The sequence below is a fragment of the Lagopus muta genome, chromosome 6 (genome assembly GCF_023343835.1).
Source record: "Lagopus muta isolate bLagMut1 chromosome 6, bLagMut1 primary, whole genome shotgun sequence".
NCBI lineage: Eukaryota > Metazoa > Chordata > Aves > Galliformes > Phasianidae > Lagopus > Lagopus muta.
In genome coordinates this window covers 31,273,711-31,289,547 of record NC_064438.1, presented here as the reverse complement: position 1 = coordinate 31,289,547, position 15,837 = coordinate 31,273,711, and the positions used below count along the sequence as shown (strand labels likewise).

Here is a 15,837-nt window from a genome sequence, read left to right as displayed (position 1 = left end):
ACAGCATCTGGTTTGAATGTGGGTTTTTTTGTTTTGTTTTCTGTTGTTGTTTATTTCTAAAAATTGGAATGCAGTTTGGCTTTCTCCAACATAAATGTTATATAGTCTCCCAACTCCTGTAAGGTACACTGCAGGTGTACAATTGTCCTTAAATGCCTGTGAAAAAAGCTTACAAATCTATCAGATTGTATCCATCCTCATTTACAGGCATGGGATGGACACTTGTGCAAAGCAAGCTGAGATAAAACCAATCCATTTGCTTTACCGACAGTGATGATATGTTAATGCCAGACAGAACTTCACAATACAGCACAAGAAAGTGTAGTGCTTCCTCCATTATTTCATTCATTTCAGAAAGTCATCAAATCACTTCAGTATAAATATATGTCAAAAAAATAAAAAAATCACTCAGTACCACAAAGCTCTTTAAAGTCAGATTTCCATAAATTTGCACAGCACTATATACTGGCAGTGTTAAGCTAATGAGAGCAAATAAGCAAATTAAAGTGGAAACATAAGCAAATAGAAGACGTTCTGTACTGTTCTATACCATTTCTATCATTTCATATGTGGCCTGACTTTTTAATTAAAGAATGGTTCTAAAGTGCCCATAAGTAATCAAGGAATTGCAAATTAATTTTGAATAGTTATTTTTGCTAGTGCAGCTGGAATTATAGCACTTTTAATCTCCTGAATTTACTGTTATTCTGCTGTTGCCATAGTGAAATCAGGTAGGACAGGCAAAGCTGTAGTCTCTCTTCTCTTTGAACTTAAGTAAAAATAATGCATAATCTGTTGGTGTGGCTTTAGAAATAGCTTCTAAAAAATGTTAAATGGGGATTTAGCAGTTGTGGAAAGAGAGAGACGTGGGTGTCTAAGCAGAAGTCGTATTTACCCCTGGCAAAAATACATATTGATATGAGAATGCAAGTTCTCCTTTCTTAGGAGAGAGGCTTCAGGAAATAAATGTATGTCTGTGTTCATTTATTCGTCTTGCTGCCAGATACCTCCTAGTGGGAGCTTTTATGGGGAGGGAAAGTGTGTGGGGCAGCTCTTTTGGTTTTTTTGTTTTGTTTTCTTTGACTGTATTAGCTGTACTTTGTAACTATAATAGTACTATAGCAATACTACTAGTACCATACTATTTCAAGTGATAATTGGTCAGTATGCCAATTAGTAAACTAATGGAAATAACTTCATCAGTAAAGAAATTCCATGTGGCAGTCATTCCATGTAGTCAGGCTTAGTGCTGAGAAGCTCCAAACCCCACTGTCTTCATCTGATTGTTCAAGAAGATGATGCCATGCTTACTGAGTGCATTCATACCAGCTTACACATGCGTACTGGTCTGTTGAGCACAGGCCAAGTAAACTCAGTTGTTTAAAACTATGTATGAAAGTTATCTTGCGTGTAGAAATGCTACCTTTATAAAGAATATTGTGCCTTGAAGTTACAGTAGGAGATTTTCAGACCTCTGGTAAAAGTTAGGGGTTGATATGTAGAGATCCTAGAAGTGGAAGGAAAGCTACAATTGAAATTCCCTAAATGTTCACTGACTGTCTAATAAAATGAGATATTACAATTGTTCTTCCTTTTCACTTATCTATAGACTACCTTTCTAGGGACTCTGGGGAGAGGAGTTGCCTCATAACTAATAACTAAGTCTGGCTTAACCAGACTTCCTCTCTTGCAAGAGCACTATAAAGTGAGGGAACAGGCAGGGAAAATATCTTAAATGTCTTTTATTGTCCATATTGGACATCTATTACTCAGTTCAAGTTGAAGGTGTCATTCTCATCTTCACATTGCACAGTGATCTGTGCTCAGGTTGGACTAGACTTTATGTCAGCGTCTCTTCTAATGCTGCATTATGGCTGTCTGTGAGGTTGGGTGTGTGAGAGAGACAGCTTTCTCAGAAAGTTCCTATAAGAAAATGGAAACAATGGAATATAGGTTTTTTTTTTGGTTTTTTTTTTTTTTTAACCTCTGCTGCATTGTGTTTTGAATGCTTTGACATCACAATCACATGCATGGAGAGAACAACAGAAAATAAACACTTTAAAAAGTAAACAAGAAACCAAAAATTCTCAACATTTTAGACTAGCAAGGGAGTGGGAAGTATTATCTGCCCACAATAGATAAAAATCTTACCCTTTAATGTACTTACCAAAAACTGGAAGTGAGCTAAGTCTCAGAGTGTCTAGTAATACTGGTTGATGCTCAGCTGTTCTTGGTGTTCCAAGCTGCTGATTTGCAATCTCAACTTACTTTGGAGGGGAAAGCTGTATTTTATTTTTTCTTGTTGTTGCTTTTCTATTAGTTTTGCTTTTGTCTTAATGGGAGGACTAGCAGCTCAATCACTTGTATTTATTCTACTTATTTTATTTGAAGAGAATGCTAGTGTAATTTTTATGGCCTTAAATGACTGCTAACCAATAATTTTCCCTAATATAGTACAATTAAAGTAAAACAAAAAGGTGTAAGAGAAATAGTTATGGTGAAAATATTATTCTGTACTAGAATTTTTCAGTGCTTAATGGATTTTTATGCGTGTGTTTTATTAAGATGTTAAAAATATGTAATAGTGATAGTTACCAGACACCTAAACCAGCAATAACTGACAAGTTTTTTGTATTGCATGTAACATTAATATTGCAACATTTCACATAAGTTTTATGTATATCTTACCTGCCAGAGACATTAAACTCACTTTTCAATATGACCAGTTTTACAATACCTTCCAATTGACTAGTGCAGGTGTGTATATTATACTAACTTTTGTGGAGAAAAAATGTAGTCACTCTTTTGTTTTGAACTTGTTAAATATGGTAAAACCCCTTTAGACACAATGTCCTTGTAGCTATTGGGATTCATTCCATCTTTAGGAATAGCTAACATACAAATGTCATATAAAGTAAGTGACTTGACACAAGGTCAATCTAGTAATTACATGGCAAAGATAAATAACACACAGGAATACAGAGTCCAACTTTTTTTTTCCACTATTTTCAACACATAATTTTGAGGGAAAATAATATACTAATGTGTTTTATGTTTTTTATTATATTATATTATTATAATATATTATTATATAATATATATATATTGTATATATATTATTATATTATTATAATATATATTATTATTTGTATTATTATTACAGACTTCTGGATGAACTCTCATTAGACATAGCTATCTTGACATATCTGCTATTGGTTTTAAACCTGCACAAGTGATAACATTTTTCTTCCTCTCCCTCCTTCTGGTCTATCTTGCATGGTAACTGCATTTGTGTATCTTGTGAACAGAATTTCTTATTCTGATGTTGAGCTAAGAAGGTTCAGTGTGTAGTAAGCAAAGTTGAAATAAAATTGTTTATACTGGTGGTATCTACTAAGAAAAAATAACTTGTATATAAATCTGAACAGCATTATGAATTTTTTAGAAGGTGCGCATAGTAGAGTTGCGTTTGGCTGACAGATACATATAGTGTATGTGTATGTCTATGTATAAAGAGAAGATGATAAAAAAATCCTCCTTGTGGGAAAGTCAGGAGGCCTTCTTTGCACATCCGTAGTTATACAGCATTTTGAGACATAATGCATGTCATAGTTCTACAAAAAGTGTTGTGTCCTTTAGTCTCTAGAATATTCTCAATCTAAATCTTTGTGAAATTTTTTTTATAGTTTTGGTTTTTTTGAGAGAGACTGGATGTTTTGCAGATTATGCAAGATGCTACTCAAGACTTAACTGTCTTAGGATATATTTTTACCAACTAACAACTAAAAATTAAGTTATTTTCAAATACAAAGTGGGTCAAAGACAACTGCAGTTGTACATACACTGAGTTTAATGCATCAACTCAGATACAAGCTGAAGGGCCACAGGCATTAAAAGTGACAAATTCATAGAAGAGAGTTGATGCCAGGCACAATTGACATTTGCCAGCGGATTCTGAAGACATTAAAGAATATCTTCTGCATTAGAAAAGGTGTTTGCTTTCCTTTTGGGTGGGCATGAGGTACCACAATAGTGGGTACTAGATATAACATTTTCTTTTTCATCTGTTCCCTGCTTAATAGATAAAGGTGAGTTACGCTTTCAAAGGCAGTAAATTTAAGTATAGCATCAACACTAAAATATTTTTGCCTGTCAGTTACGCACAATGGTGTATTTGGCAGTTAAACTGCTTAACAACATTGTATGAAGATACTCAGTACAATTTACTACCCATTCTTGGACTAATTCTCTGATCTGGGAAGTTGGAAGTGCAAACTAGCAATCCTGCATTTCCTAATTCATCTGTTACATTGTTTTATTGTATATATTTATTGTATATTATTGTCTAATAATTCATTTCCAATATCTTGAGATACCTTTAATACTAGTTCCAGTATATATATTCACTGAATGCTAAATAGAGATACGTAGTGCATTTATTTACCAACATTTTTGCTATCAAAATGTGCTAAGCTACTTTTCCGATTAGTTTGTTCCCATTTTACAGTAATTATAAAAACCAAAATAAATTGCTGTGAGAGCACTTGCGTGTCCCCTCTTAGGTGCACTTTTGGCATGTCCTATTGCTCTGATTAGCACTGTGACAGATAAACAGTGGCACAAAGAGAGGATTTCTGCAAGCTCTGAGGCACTCACGGGTTATTCAGATATCATCTTGCACTGGCCTTAAGATGGCCTGTTACTTCAATCCCTGAAAATAAAAAACCATTAATCACCTAATGGCAACATGAGTTGACCAGCACTTGACCGGCTGCCTGGACCTCAATCTAACTCTACTCAAAAGCTTTTCTCATGTTTTCTGTCACCCAGGATGAGAGGTAGTTTGCAGCCCAACATTCCTTTGAGAGGGCTGCTATGAATTTAACAAAATGTTTGAACTAACCTCAGTCACTCCTCTCAGCTTTGATCTGGAGCTTAAAATGTGTAGAGTCAAACCAACTGCAACCTTGAATCAACAGTCTCTGGAGAGTGAATTAGTAGGGATAAGCTGTGGGCTTTTTTGTTTTGTTTTTGTCTTTCAGGGAAGCAGAGTAACAAGCAAGTACCTCAGAAAATGCCTTTCTTTTTTTTTTTTTTTTCTTTTTTTGTCTGGGCTTGATTGGAAAGTGTTGTTTACAGAGACAATGTATGGGAAAACTTCTGTAATCCAAACAATTTCCTTTTCTTGACACCTTTTCAAATTATGCCTTGCAATAATTTTGCACTATCTTAACTGGTATATACAAGTGATGCTACAAATAGAAGCCAAATGGAAAGGTAGTGCTGCTTGAGGCATGAACGTAATAACTTACTTGTAGAAGAATGGTGAAATAGTGTGCTAACCCTGAATGAGAAAGTTTATTGCAAAAGGCAAATATGTAGGTGCAACAGTTAGTTGGTGGAGAACATTGGATGCTCTCCATCAGAAAGGAATTTATGAAATTTCTGAGGAGAATGTGGAAATGCTTTTCATATTGTTCATTTTAGAATGTGATTATTCTTTCACTTCTACCCATCATTCAGGGTGACTTAACTCACTCTGCCCTGTATTGAGAAGGCTGCACAATATAAGATACTTATATTTCAAAGAAATTCAGATTGATCTTCAAGTTACCAGTAAGGTAGCTGGAACATTATTAGCTGAACTACTCTTAGCTGGATAGTGGAACTGACTTATCAGAAAGCTAAAGTGCATTATTTCCTTTCCAAAAGGCATACCCAAGTGATCTTCATTAACACTAGAGACAACTTTGACCATAATTTCTTTGAAACAGTTAAGGACTATAAGGATTAACGGTTTCTTTCCAAAGCGTTGATGTGAGTAACATGTTACTGTTCATTACAACAGCCTATTCCCACAGTGCAAACAGAGAGAGATTTTAAGGTACTCTTTATATCACAAACTGACTGGTGAGCGTCTACCTGATTTTGAAGATGCTGAGACTGAAAAAGATGTTTTATCTGAAGTATACACAGCCATTTTCAGATGTGAGCAACTCAGGGCCTAACAAACAACAAAATAATGTGTTTCATTACAAGTTAGGATATAAACCAACAAAATTTGAAAAATTCAAAGTTCAGCCAAATTTTAAGCTAGTGTGTGTTTTCTTTCTCATTCAGTGCATTAGTCTTCACTTAGAAAGCCATGATACTTGTAAATCAGTGTAACCTTAATGTTATTTAATCATAGCTTTTAAAAGTTAATTTCCATAAGAACTATATTTAAAAAAAAAACCTTAACTTGTCATTGAGGATTATAGAAATCCTTTATTTGCCTGGAGAACAATACTCAGATCAGAACAGTGGATCAGAATGAATAAGTGCAAGTGAATAATGTGTTTCGACAGTTTATTTATTAAAAATGTATTATGTAGATAAAATTTGTATTATATTTATGATATTTTAATGATAGTTAAACCTTGCATGGTTTTTAATGCATTCTATAAATATGTATTTAAAAGTTGTAATATGCAAAACTCTAAAGTATTTTAAACAGTATGTTGTATCTACATAAATATCACTTGATTTGTTTCTATTTCTCCAAATGCTGAGAGCAATTAAGTCATGTGACAAGCCTGATGAAATACAGCTCTTTGATGCCTTAACAGCAGAAAGAAAAAGACTCTAGTGTAAACTAGAGTTAACCAGTTTAAAAAAAAAAAAAAAAAAAAAAAAAAAAAAACTCATTACAATTTAATTGTATCCAAGACAGGTGTGACCATAGAGGCAGAGTCCTGATATTGGTTTCTGTCCACCGTTTTTGATAGCTCTGGCATTCTAAATCAACTCAGTATTACATCAATATCTGGCAGTCAGGGAAAAGCCTGCCCTTCTCAGCCCAAAAGAAAGTTTTCAGTTTTTGAGTCAAAACCTGCTTGGAAGTGGAAGTCTCATAAAATATTAATAAACTTTATTTTTTTCCTTGTCTTTGGAAAAGTAAGACTTCACCCAACCGCTCAGTAACATCAAAGCTTAAAGCAGATTAGGTTTTACTTGCTTAATTTTACTTTAAGCAGAATAAACTGGATGCCTGTGTCCTTGAGACATAATACTCTGCTAACTTCTGTGTGGGGTTTGACATATTGCTTGCTAGAGCCATGGACAAGTTTCCTAATATTTTTAAAAATATGTGATCAGAACTTGTTAAATCTTCACTTGTTGTATTTGACAGCTAAGTATATTTTTGTACAGATACTACTGCAGGTAGACAACGTTAAGTACCGTAGGAGAGCGTGGGTTCAACAATACTGTTTCATTCTGAGATTAAGGATCAGATTTTTAAAGAAAGAAAAAAAAGTCAGGTACTTTTTTTTTTTTTTTTTTTTTTTTTTTTTTTTTTTCCCCCACAGCTTTGGAGGTTTTTTGTTGTTGCTGTTTTGACCCAATTTGGTAAAGTGAAAGAAGTAAGGATTTGTGTAATACCTTGAAGGCATGTTTTATTTAAAACTTAAGTGCATGTGTCGTTGGCTCACAGGAGTGTGTGGAGGATTTTAAGAAGTGAAGGGGATAATAAAAAAAAAAAAGTTATCTTTGAATTGTATTCAGAGGTTTTAAGATGCACTTCCTTTACACGCAAGTGTCTTAATTTGATTTTAAAACTCTATAAATGAACAACAGTAGAAATACTTTATTATAAATTATTCTGAACTAAGCTTGTGGTAGCCGTTTAAGTGGAAAATTTCTTGCTAATCAAAGTCAGTTTCTGAGCAGTGGCTACTAAATGTTTGCCAAGATACATAATGCTGTGTCATCAGCAGTAGTAAAGTGGTCTAGACATAAGGAAGTTGGCTGTCTGATGCCAATTGACCTTCCTTGAAAATGTGGTCTGCAGTTGTTGCCTACTAGCCTAGCTCTACCAATGTTCAGTTCCCTCTACTGACATAGATGGGACTTCTACAAATTCCCTGAAGAATTTATTAGTACTACTATTAAAACCAGTTTACTCAAAACTGTGATTCTTGAGAACCACACTAAATTGACTTAGAATGGAATCATGTATTTGTGAATCATTACAATTCTCTTTTTTCCAGGAGATAAGTAATGATATGAAAGTTGTAATGCTCTAATTTGCTTGACACTTAAAAAGTAAAGCAAAGAAATAAAGTCAGCTTTATTGGCTGTGCCCTATTTCCATGTGAGGGACTGAAATGCAGTACTTCAAAGATTAAGTTTAAATATGACCTTCATATTTAAAATCACCAATCAAATACACTGCTGTGCTTGTGTGTAACATGTGCTCAGCTGAATCTGTCTGATAAAATGTCTGCTAAATACATGTGTATTAGAAATAATTAATGTAACAGCTTTTAATTGAGTCTCTCATAATTAAAATTATTTACACTGAGATGTATAGACTCATCTATAACAAATAGACTAAATAAATAGAACATATATTTAAAAGACTTTTTAAGTTTCGGGTCAATGTTGAGCGGGATGTTGAAGATGCATTTTCTTGTAAAGCCACATGCAAGGAGTTTTGTTTGAACTGTGAACAGCCACATGTCTAGGCAAGTCCTTAGAAGCTGGTATGGACATCTTGCAGACATTCTAGAAGGAAAGACTTCTCTAGAAAGTGGTTTTTATTGAAGTGCAGTAGATTTGTACATATTCTACACGATCACTTTGATAAAGTTTGTTTTCCTGCACAAAACTGATTCAGCTAGAGGGCGAGTTAAAGCCAGGTTTTTACTTTTTTTTTTTTTCTCTTTTTTTTTTTTTTTTTTTTTTTTTTTTTTTCTTGGCTCATGCAAAGATACATATGTTTGTTTTAAGAACGACAACCATTTGGCTCTTCGTGCTCCAAATGTATTTCAGGTTATCTGAATTTTACATTCCTGGCTTTTCATCAATTCTCTGTGAAACTCTTTCTTTACAAGAACAAAGGACAGTGTCCCGGGATTATCAATGCACAAATCTATACTCCCTTAACTATAAGAAGTTTATTTCAAAATCAGTGTAATTAAACTAGTACAAAAGAGTCTCTGAAGACTCTCAAATTAGTGCAAGGCTGACTTATTTAGAGTAACATGATCGGATGTAAGTTTTATCTTAAGTACTGAGCTTGTAGTTACATTCAAGCTATGTTTTACTATCTCCTGCATCTAACTTAAATCCTTCAGTTTATTCTTTGAGAAACATGGTCTCCTCCCTTAGTCTAAGTTTAATCTTCTGTATCAAGCCTAAATTAGGCTGTGGTTCCCTAGCAGCCTAAACTAATCCATGTGCTTTTGTGATCCTGCTTTCTTCTTGCCAAGCAGTGGGGTCAGAAGTCTGTATGCTTTCTCCCTTCTGACACTTCAGGCACTCTGACCCTGCACTGAAGTGCATGTAGCTTTGCTTTGGTTGCCTTGGACTCATAGCTTCTAATGTAAAAACAAGACAATAACTGAAATAGAATTTCTATAATGGCAGCTATGTATTTATTAATAGATTTTTTTTTAAGTGATGCACGTTGTCCACACAAGTCTTACTTGCTATGTGTATTATATTCTGAAGAAAGCCTGCCTTTGTACTACTTGTTGATTCTATTTTTAATGCACAAAGCATGGAGTTAACCAAACCTTAATTACCTTAATCACTTTTCAGCTGAGAGAAAAGCCTGTGTAGTTCAAAAAGCTGTCGCTTCCCCAGAATAGGTAGAACTACAGTTCTGTGTAACTTTTAGCCATGTTCATTTGCCCCTAAGCTTTTCAGGATAAGAACAAAAGAGGAAGGGAGTCAAAACACAACTTACATGTAGGTAGGATATTATACAAATTATCTGAGGAAGAGCAAAATCCATAGGAGTCTATAGTTAGTTAAATGTGTGTTTACTTTTTTATTTAAAGTTAAGCCTTCTTTGAACAGCATGTCTTGCCCATGAAATGAGATATCCTGGTCTGTATCAGATATGGTAGTAATGCAGCGTTAGAACCATTTGGTATGTTCGAAGTTTTTTTTTCTCCTCTGCTACTAAGTAAGTTGCTTTAGCAGAGCAATACCAAGTATCGCTGTCATTGCAGTTTATTTTCCATTGTAAACAGAAGTTAGTCAACAATTTGTTAAATGTTATGATCAATACAGACATAGTTTTCAGCTTTACTCTGCGATTTACAACATTGAGTTTCACTCTTCATGGTGTCACATGAGCACTTTGGGAAGGAATAAACCTGAGAAGAATAGTTCTTACTTATAGGTTAAACTTCCCTACCTCATCCCCTTACACAAAAAGGTTAAGTGCTTTTTCAAATTAGGGCAGCAGTAATTAACCAGTGGCATTGTTTCTGATTTGCCAACTCAGGGTGTTAATGAGAGAGAAATTAGCACTTAGCAGCAGGAGTTCCTGGTCGTCAGAGGCAAATGCTTAATGTGACAACAAGTTAATTTCAGTCTTAAGTACTCCACTTAAGCGTCTTTAAACAAAAGTCTGGTATGTTTTTCGTGTGATCGCACATATGGCTATAACAGAAGGTATGATACAATATAGTAGAAAACTAAGTGTGCAACTTAGGTAGCAAAGGATAGACACTAACAGACAAAAGCAGGACTGATGTCTTTTTTTCATGCTAAATGTGTAGTTGCTCTTGCAACTAGCAATAGGAGGCTGTTCCTGTATATAAAGTTCATAATCAAATTTGGCATTTCTCAACATAATTTTTAAAGTAAACAATATTTCTGAAAATCTTACTTTCTGTAATGATAGAAAGATGATAGACAGTCTTTACTGAGAAGTCTCAAAATGTTAGTTTTATTAAAAATTGTAAGCTAAAACATATAGAACTGCCTTTTATGGTGTGAGGAATTCAAAAGGCCACACACAGAAAGATACTTGGGCTAAGCAGTTGCTCATCAGCATCAAATTTTTATCTGGCACATCTTACTAATGAGCAAGTAGATTTCTATGTGTTTCTATGTATGAACTACTTCATGCAGGAGAATAAGTCAGTAAGGCCTGCTTGGAGATGTTAGCTTTTAAAATAACTTTGCTTGGCACGCAAGTGCATATCTGCTTGCCCTTTGCTCTTTGTTATGGGTAGGACTTCACTTGTTGCAGTGAGGTTCCACGTGAATCTCAGAAAGCAGGAACAGACAGAGATCCTCAGGCAGTTGCTGAAGCTGTTGGCCAGCCAGAGAAAACTTAGTTATCATCCTTTTTCGTGAGGTTTTTTTTTTTTGTCTGTGCTTGATTTAGTACTAAGCATGTTGGAGTACGCTAGATAGTGTGACTGGATTTGACACAATTTTAGCCTTTCCAGTTTCAAATGGCATCTTGTAGTTGCAGAAATCCCATTTGTCAGTGTGGCCTTAGCTATGCAGAGGGGTAATTTACTTTGCCATTGAACTGCAGCCACTTCTAAGTTGGAGAGCAATAGCCATAAACCAAAATGTTACAACACTATGCAGCAGTTTTGAGTAAAAGACTACCATATCTAATTGAAAAGGCAGGAGGAAGCCACGGGGGTTTCTTCTTCCTTTGATGCCTGTTCCGTTACATGAGCACATCAAATAGAGTTTTGCCTCCATTATTGAAAAGAAACCATCCTAATGAAGCCAGTCTGGCACTGCCCGCATCTCTAAGTGCTTGGGTTGTCTGCTGAATGGACGTTTGGGTTACTGTGCATCCCCCTAGCACATTTTTATTATATTTAACAAAAACTGGCTACCATATTGGTTGAATACTAAGCATAGCTCTGAGTATAAACCATTACATGACATTCTATTGAACTTTTTCTTGTACAGACGGTATCTAACAGCTCATCCTGCTCAGTTGTTTTTGGCAAGTTCACCACGGCATATAATAAATCAAGGAAAGAAAAAGCTTTTTGGCCTAATGTTGTACAGACTGCTGTAATGCTAGACTACAGAAAGCAGTTCTGTTTTTAGACATCCTTTTACTAACCCAACATTCATAATTTATGATTTCACTGTAAAATTCCTGCAACACTACACCGAAAGTAGTGCTGCCCTTTAATTAAGTGCTCTCAGTAGGAAAAACGTGAAACTGATGTGCAAAACATATCGCAGTACACAGTGATTGATAGTGATTACTTCTTTATGAACCCAGCCTGAAGGTCTGAACTTCCTGATGGGTAAAATAGTCCACAGGGCTACTTCCTGAGATTGCCTGGTGGGGATCAGTCAGAGTTAGTAATATTGGAGGAATTCCTCAGGCACATTTCAGAGATTACAGCAGATACTTTCTGCTTCTTTGTGAATTCTGTTTTACACTAATAATTACCTCACTAATAATTCATTGTAGAAATTCTCTGTAACGACTCATTGTTGATCTTCGTGGTATTGTAACTTGTGTGAAAAGGGATTTGCATCAGCCCCTATATTTCTAATGCCTGGATGTCCAAACCTGAAAAAGCTGAGTCCTGGGCAAGAAAAACTTTTTTTTGTATTAAAGTTACTAAATGTTATTTAATATGTAAGATGCAAGTCTGTTTTCTCTGTTTTGGGCAGAGTATGCAAGAAAGAAAAAAAAAACTATTGTAGACTGAGTCTCTAAATATCATTTGTATTCATGAAATCTGGCATTAATGATATATATCAACATTGATTAAAATTTGAAAACTAAATGGAGGTCAAATACTGTCTCCAATTCTGTAGTGATATTAACAGAAGATTTACTTGTGTTGGAATTGCAGAAGTGGGGAATTTAAAGTTCAGCTAACACAATCACATAAATTCTTTTTGCTTGATAGATTTGGCCCTGGATTAGTCATCTACTGGTATGGATTTATTGAAGAGCTGGACTGCCATCGTGAACGTGGCATCCTGCTAAAAGACTGCTTTCCTACTGACATTGTGACTCTGCGACACAGCATGGCTCAGTGCTGATGGTGGGAGGAAGAGGTAAATCCGGAAGCAATTTTACTTTCCTGCAGTGTAAACTAATAGCAGCATCTGCCCTGAACTTCAGTTGAACTCCTGCTGCCCGTGCTTATGCTACTGCCTCTTTACACAAATACATCAAGAGTTTCTGTTTTGCTTCAGACCTCTGTTGTGATCAGCCAAAAAGACAGATACAACCCACTCATTATCAGCATTTCTGTCTCTGTCAAACAGCTAGTTTCTAGATACTCATAATCTTTCTTCCATCCGGTTGGCTTCTTCTAGCATTTTAAACAAAGACAAAAATACAGAGGCCGAAAGGAGCAACTTCCAGTACTTATTTCTGTTACAGTTGCTTTTAAAAACATGGGAGTTTTTTTTAAGGTTTTACTCACAAGTTTATTTGATACTAGTGATCTAGCTGAAACACCTACCCTAAGGTGGAAAATTGGTAAAGACTGTTATTCTGGGACTTAAAACAATACAGTGTGTGGCTCATAAAGCCCAATTGGCAAAACAGAATCATATAATTTCTGGCTGTTACAGTAAATGGCCAGATTTTGAGAGAATATTTAGTGTGTTTCATTGTTGTCGGACTGCTTTGAAAAAAAAAATAGAATCAATAGCTAACTATTAAAAAAATAAAGTTAGGAGGTTTTTAAGGGGTAGAGGTGAAAAGCAAGGATTTAACTAAAGCATATTAGTCTGTGAATTGTGTAGCATGTATTTTTTTTTTTTTTTTTTTTTAATAAAAGTTGAGTGATGCCAAAATAACTTCTGTTTTATCTTCCCTCCAGGAATCCATACCTTGTACTTTTTCTTTTAACTGACTTTAAGCAAGGAATCTGTTCATAACCCCTGTAGGTACTGTAACATGCAATTTTCTGGCATACTAAAATCTAAAAGAATAACATAAAGAGGCTCTCTACATGGATTATTTCTGAAGATTATCTTCCTGGAGTTCAAGAAAGGAAGTTCAAAAAGCTAAAACGGCACTGGACATATAAAGCATACAAGTGGGTGCAAGTTTCCTGAGTATTCATGTATTCCTGTAAAAGCATTACTTTTTTTGTCCTGGAATCACCAAGACTGGAGGTACAGCGAGGTGGGTGTTAAGCCTTCCTTCAAGTCTTAGAAGGTTCAATCTCATTCTCTTTGTATGCTCAACACCACCCAGGCAGCATTATTTAGTCTCAGCTTTCTTCTCTGTATTGGAGATTGCTTAATGGGAAAAAGAAGTTAATTAGGCTTGACGCTACTTATTAATCTTTCCTTTATTTATGTTAGTAAAGAAAGGACAAAGTATTTGAAAAGATCAAATGAGAGTTCGTAAGTATGTTCACCACGTTCAGATTTTCACAGAAGTTAGGCATAGGTACAGGACTGTTCTGGAATTAGAGGTATGATAACACTCCCCTTAAAGCACAAGTTGATAACCCCTTCCATAAGGAAAGTGTCTTTAAAAACATTACTGTGCCTATTCATCTTTTTTTCAGTTGAGGTGATACTTTGTGCATATATATGATTTCAAAAATCACATGCAACCTACTTGCAGTCCTACTCTAAGTTTAAAAAAAAATGACTATTCACTTTTTTTTTCAGATGCATACACAGTATTTGTTTTGAACTTTTAGTTGTCACTTCAAAACATTGTGGTAAGCATTAGACTGGAGTTCATCATTTTGGCAAATCTTTCATTATCATGAATAAAATATCTTTAGCCTTAGTGCTTGTACCTTGTTGCAGAGATAAGCTAGTATAGCTCTGTTACAGTGAGAAAATAGCTGGTGTGTAGTGATAATTTTCTTAGTTTTGAATGTGTGGTGGTTTGAATATTTTTTTTTCATACCTGCAACTTATTTGTGTACAGCTATTTCAGGTACTGTGCTTAGCTTATTCTACCTGACCAGCTTTATGGATCTGCACATAAAGATACAGAGAAGCAATCTGTGAAGTGTATCTGCTTGATGTTGCTGCATTTAGGGTGTTGCTGCCCCTGGGACTTTTAACTGTAGTTTAGGTTAGCAGAGAGTGCAAAATCAAGAGAATTAAAAAAGAATTAAGAGCATTATTATAGTAGAAAACTTAGAAATAATGAATGTCTGTGAGATAAGTTTTAAGGGCGATTTGGATTTTTAGCTAGTGCATATGCTTTATGTTGTATGAAATCATTTAAATCAGCTTTTACAGAATGCACTGATGTTGTTTTCTTCTTTTTGAATAAATTAAATTTATCTGCACAGATGTTGAAAACTCTGCTCAACCTCCATCAAAGCTTTGCTTTATTTGTTTTTACATCAACCAAATTTATGTGAGGACATATAGATAAATCAGGTTAGCCTTGTATTTGTTTATTTATTCCTCCACCTAATGCTGTGACATAGCAGGTTGGAAAGCAGTACAGCTGTCTTTAATCAAAATTTTGACCTAATCTTTATATATATTGCCCACTTTAGGAACCTGTGTATTAGGATGAAGCTGAAATAAACCACAAAAAAAATACTGTTCTCATTTAATCACATACAACCAAGCAAACTCTGCCACCACAAAATTTATACTGTATTGCTATTTTAAATGCTGAAAACAAGGTTAAAAAAGAAATTAAAAACTTCATTATCTCTACCTGTATAATGTCCTTTGTCTATTTCCTGCTTAAAGTTGATGTTTATTTACATCTGATAATATTAAAGAAGAATACTGTTCCTTTGTGGATTGTGGGTTCTTTTTGTTCTGTTTGTTAAATGTTGCTGTAGTCATTAGAACTCTACCATTAAAGCCAAATCCAGTTTTATGGAGTATTCTGTGGAGTGTGCTAATGAATTATGCCATGCCAGAAAACAGGAGTATGCATAAAACTAAATGATGTTCTCACTAGCATATATAGGCTTGCCAAGCATCTGCTCTTACAAATGCTGTCACAGGGCCTGTTCAGAGCTTTGGAGATTGGTACAAATTGTGTTGAACTAAAATTCCCTCACATCAGCGTAACACTATAATTGTTGCAGGGCACATTGAGCAGTC

At 34.9% G+C, this 15,837-nt stretch overlaps 1 protein-coding gene across 2 annotated transcripts in view; it reads left to right on the top strand.

The window, feature by feature from the left end:
* CDIN1 (CDAN1 interacting nuclease 1) overlaps nucleotides 1-15,526 on the top strand; it is a 114,118-nt gene extending 98,592 nt beyond the window's left edge. For both annotated transcript variants that reach the window (XM_048949473.1, XM_048949475.1), the window contains 2 exons: nucleotides 12,687-12,837; nucleotides 13,614-15,526. In XM_048949473.1, coding sequence (XP_048805430.1) covers nucleotides 12,687-12,822 — 136 coding nt within the window. In that variant the 3' untranslated portion in view covers nucleotides 12,823-12,837; nucleotides 13,614-15,526. The remainder of the gene's footprint in view (nucleotides 1-12,686; nucleotides 12,838-13,613) is intronic.
* The last annotated feature ends 311 nt before the right edge of the window (nucleotides 15,527-15,837 follow it).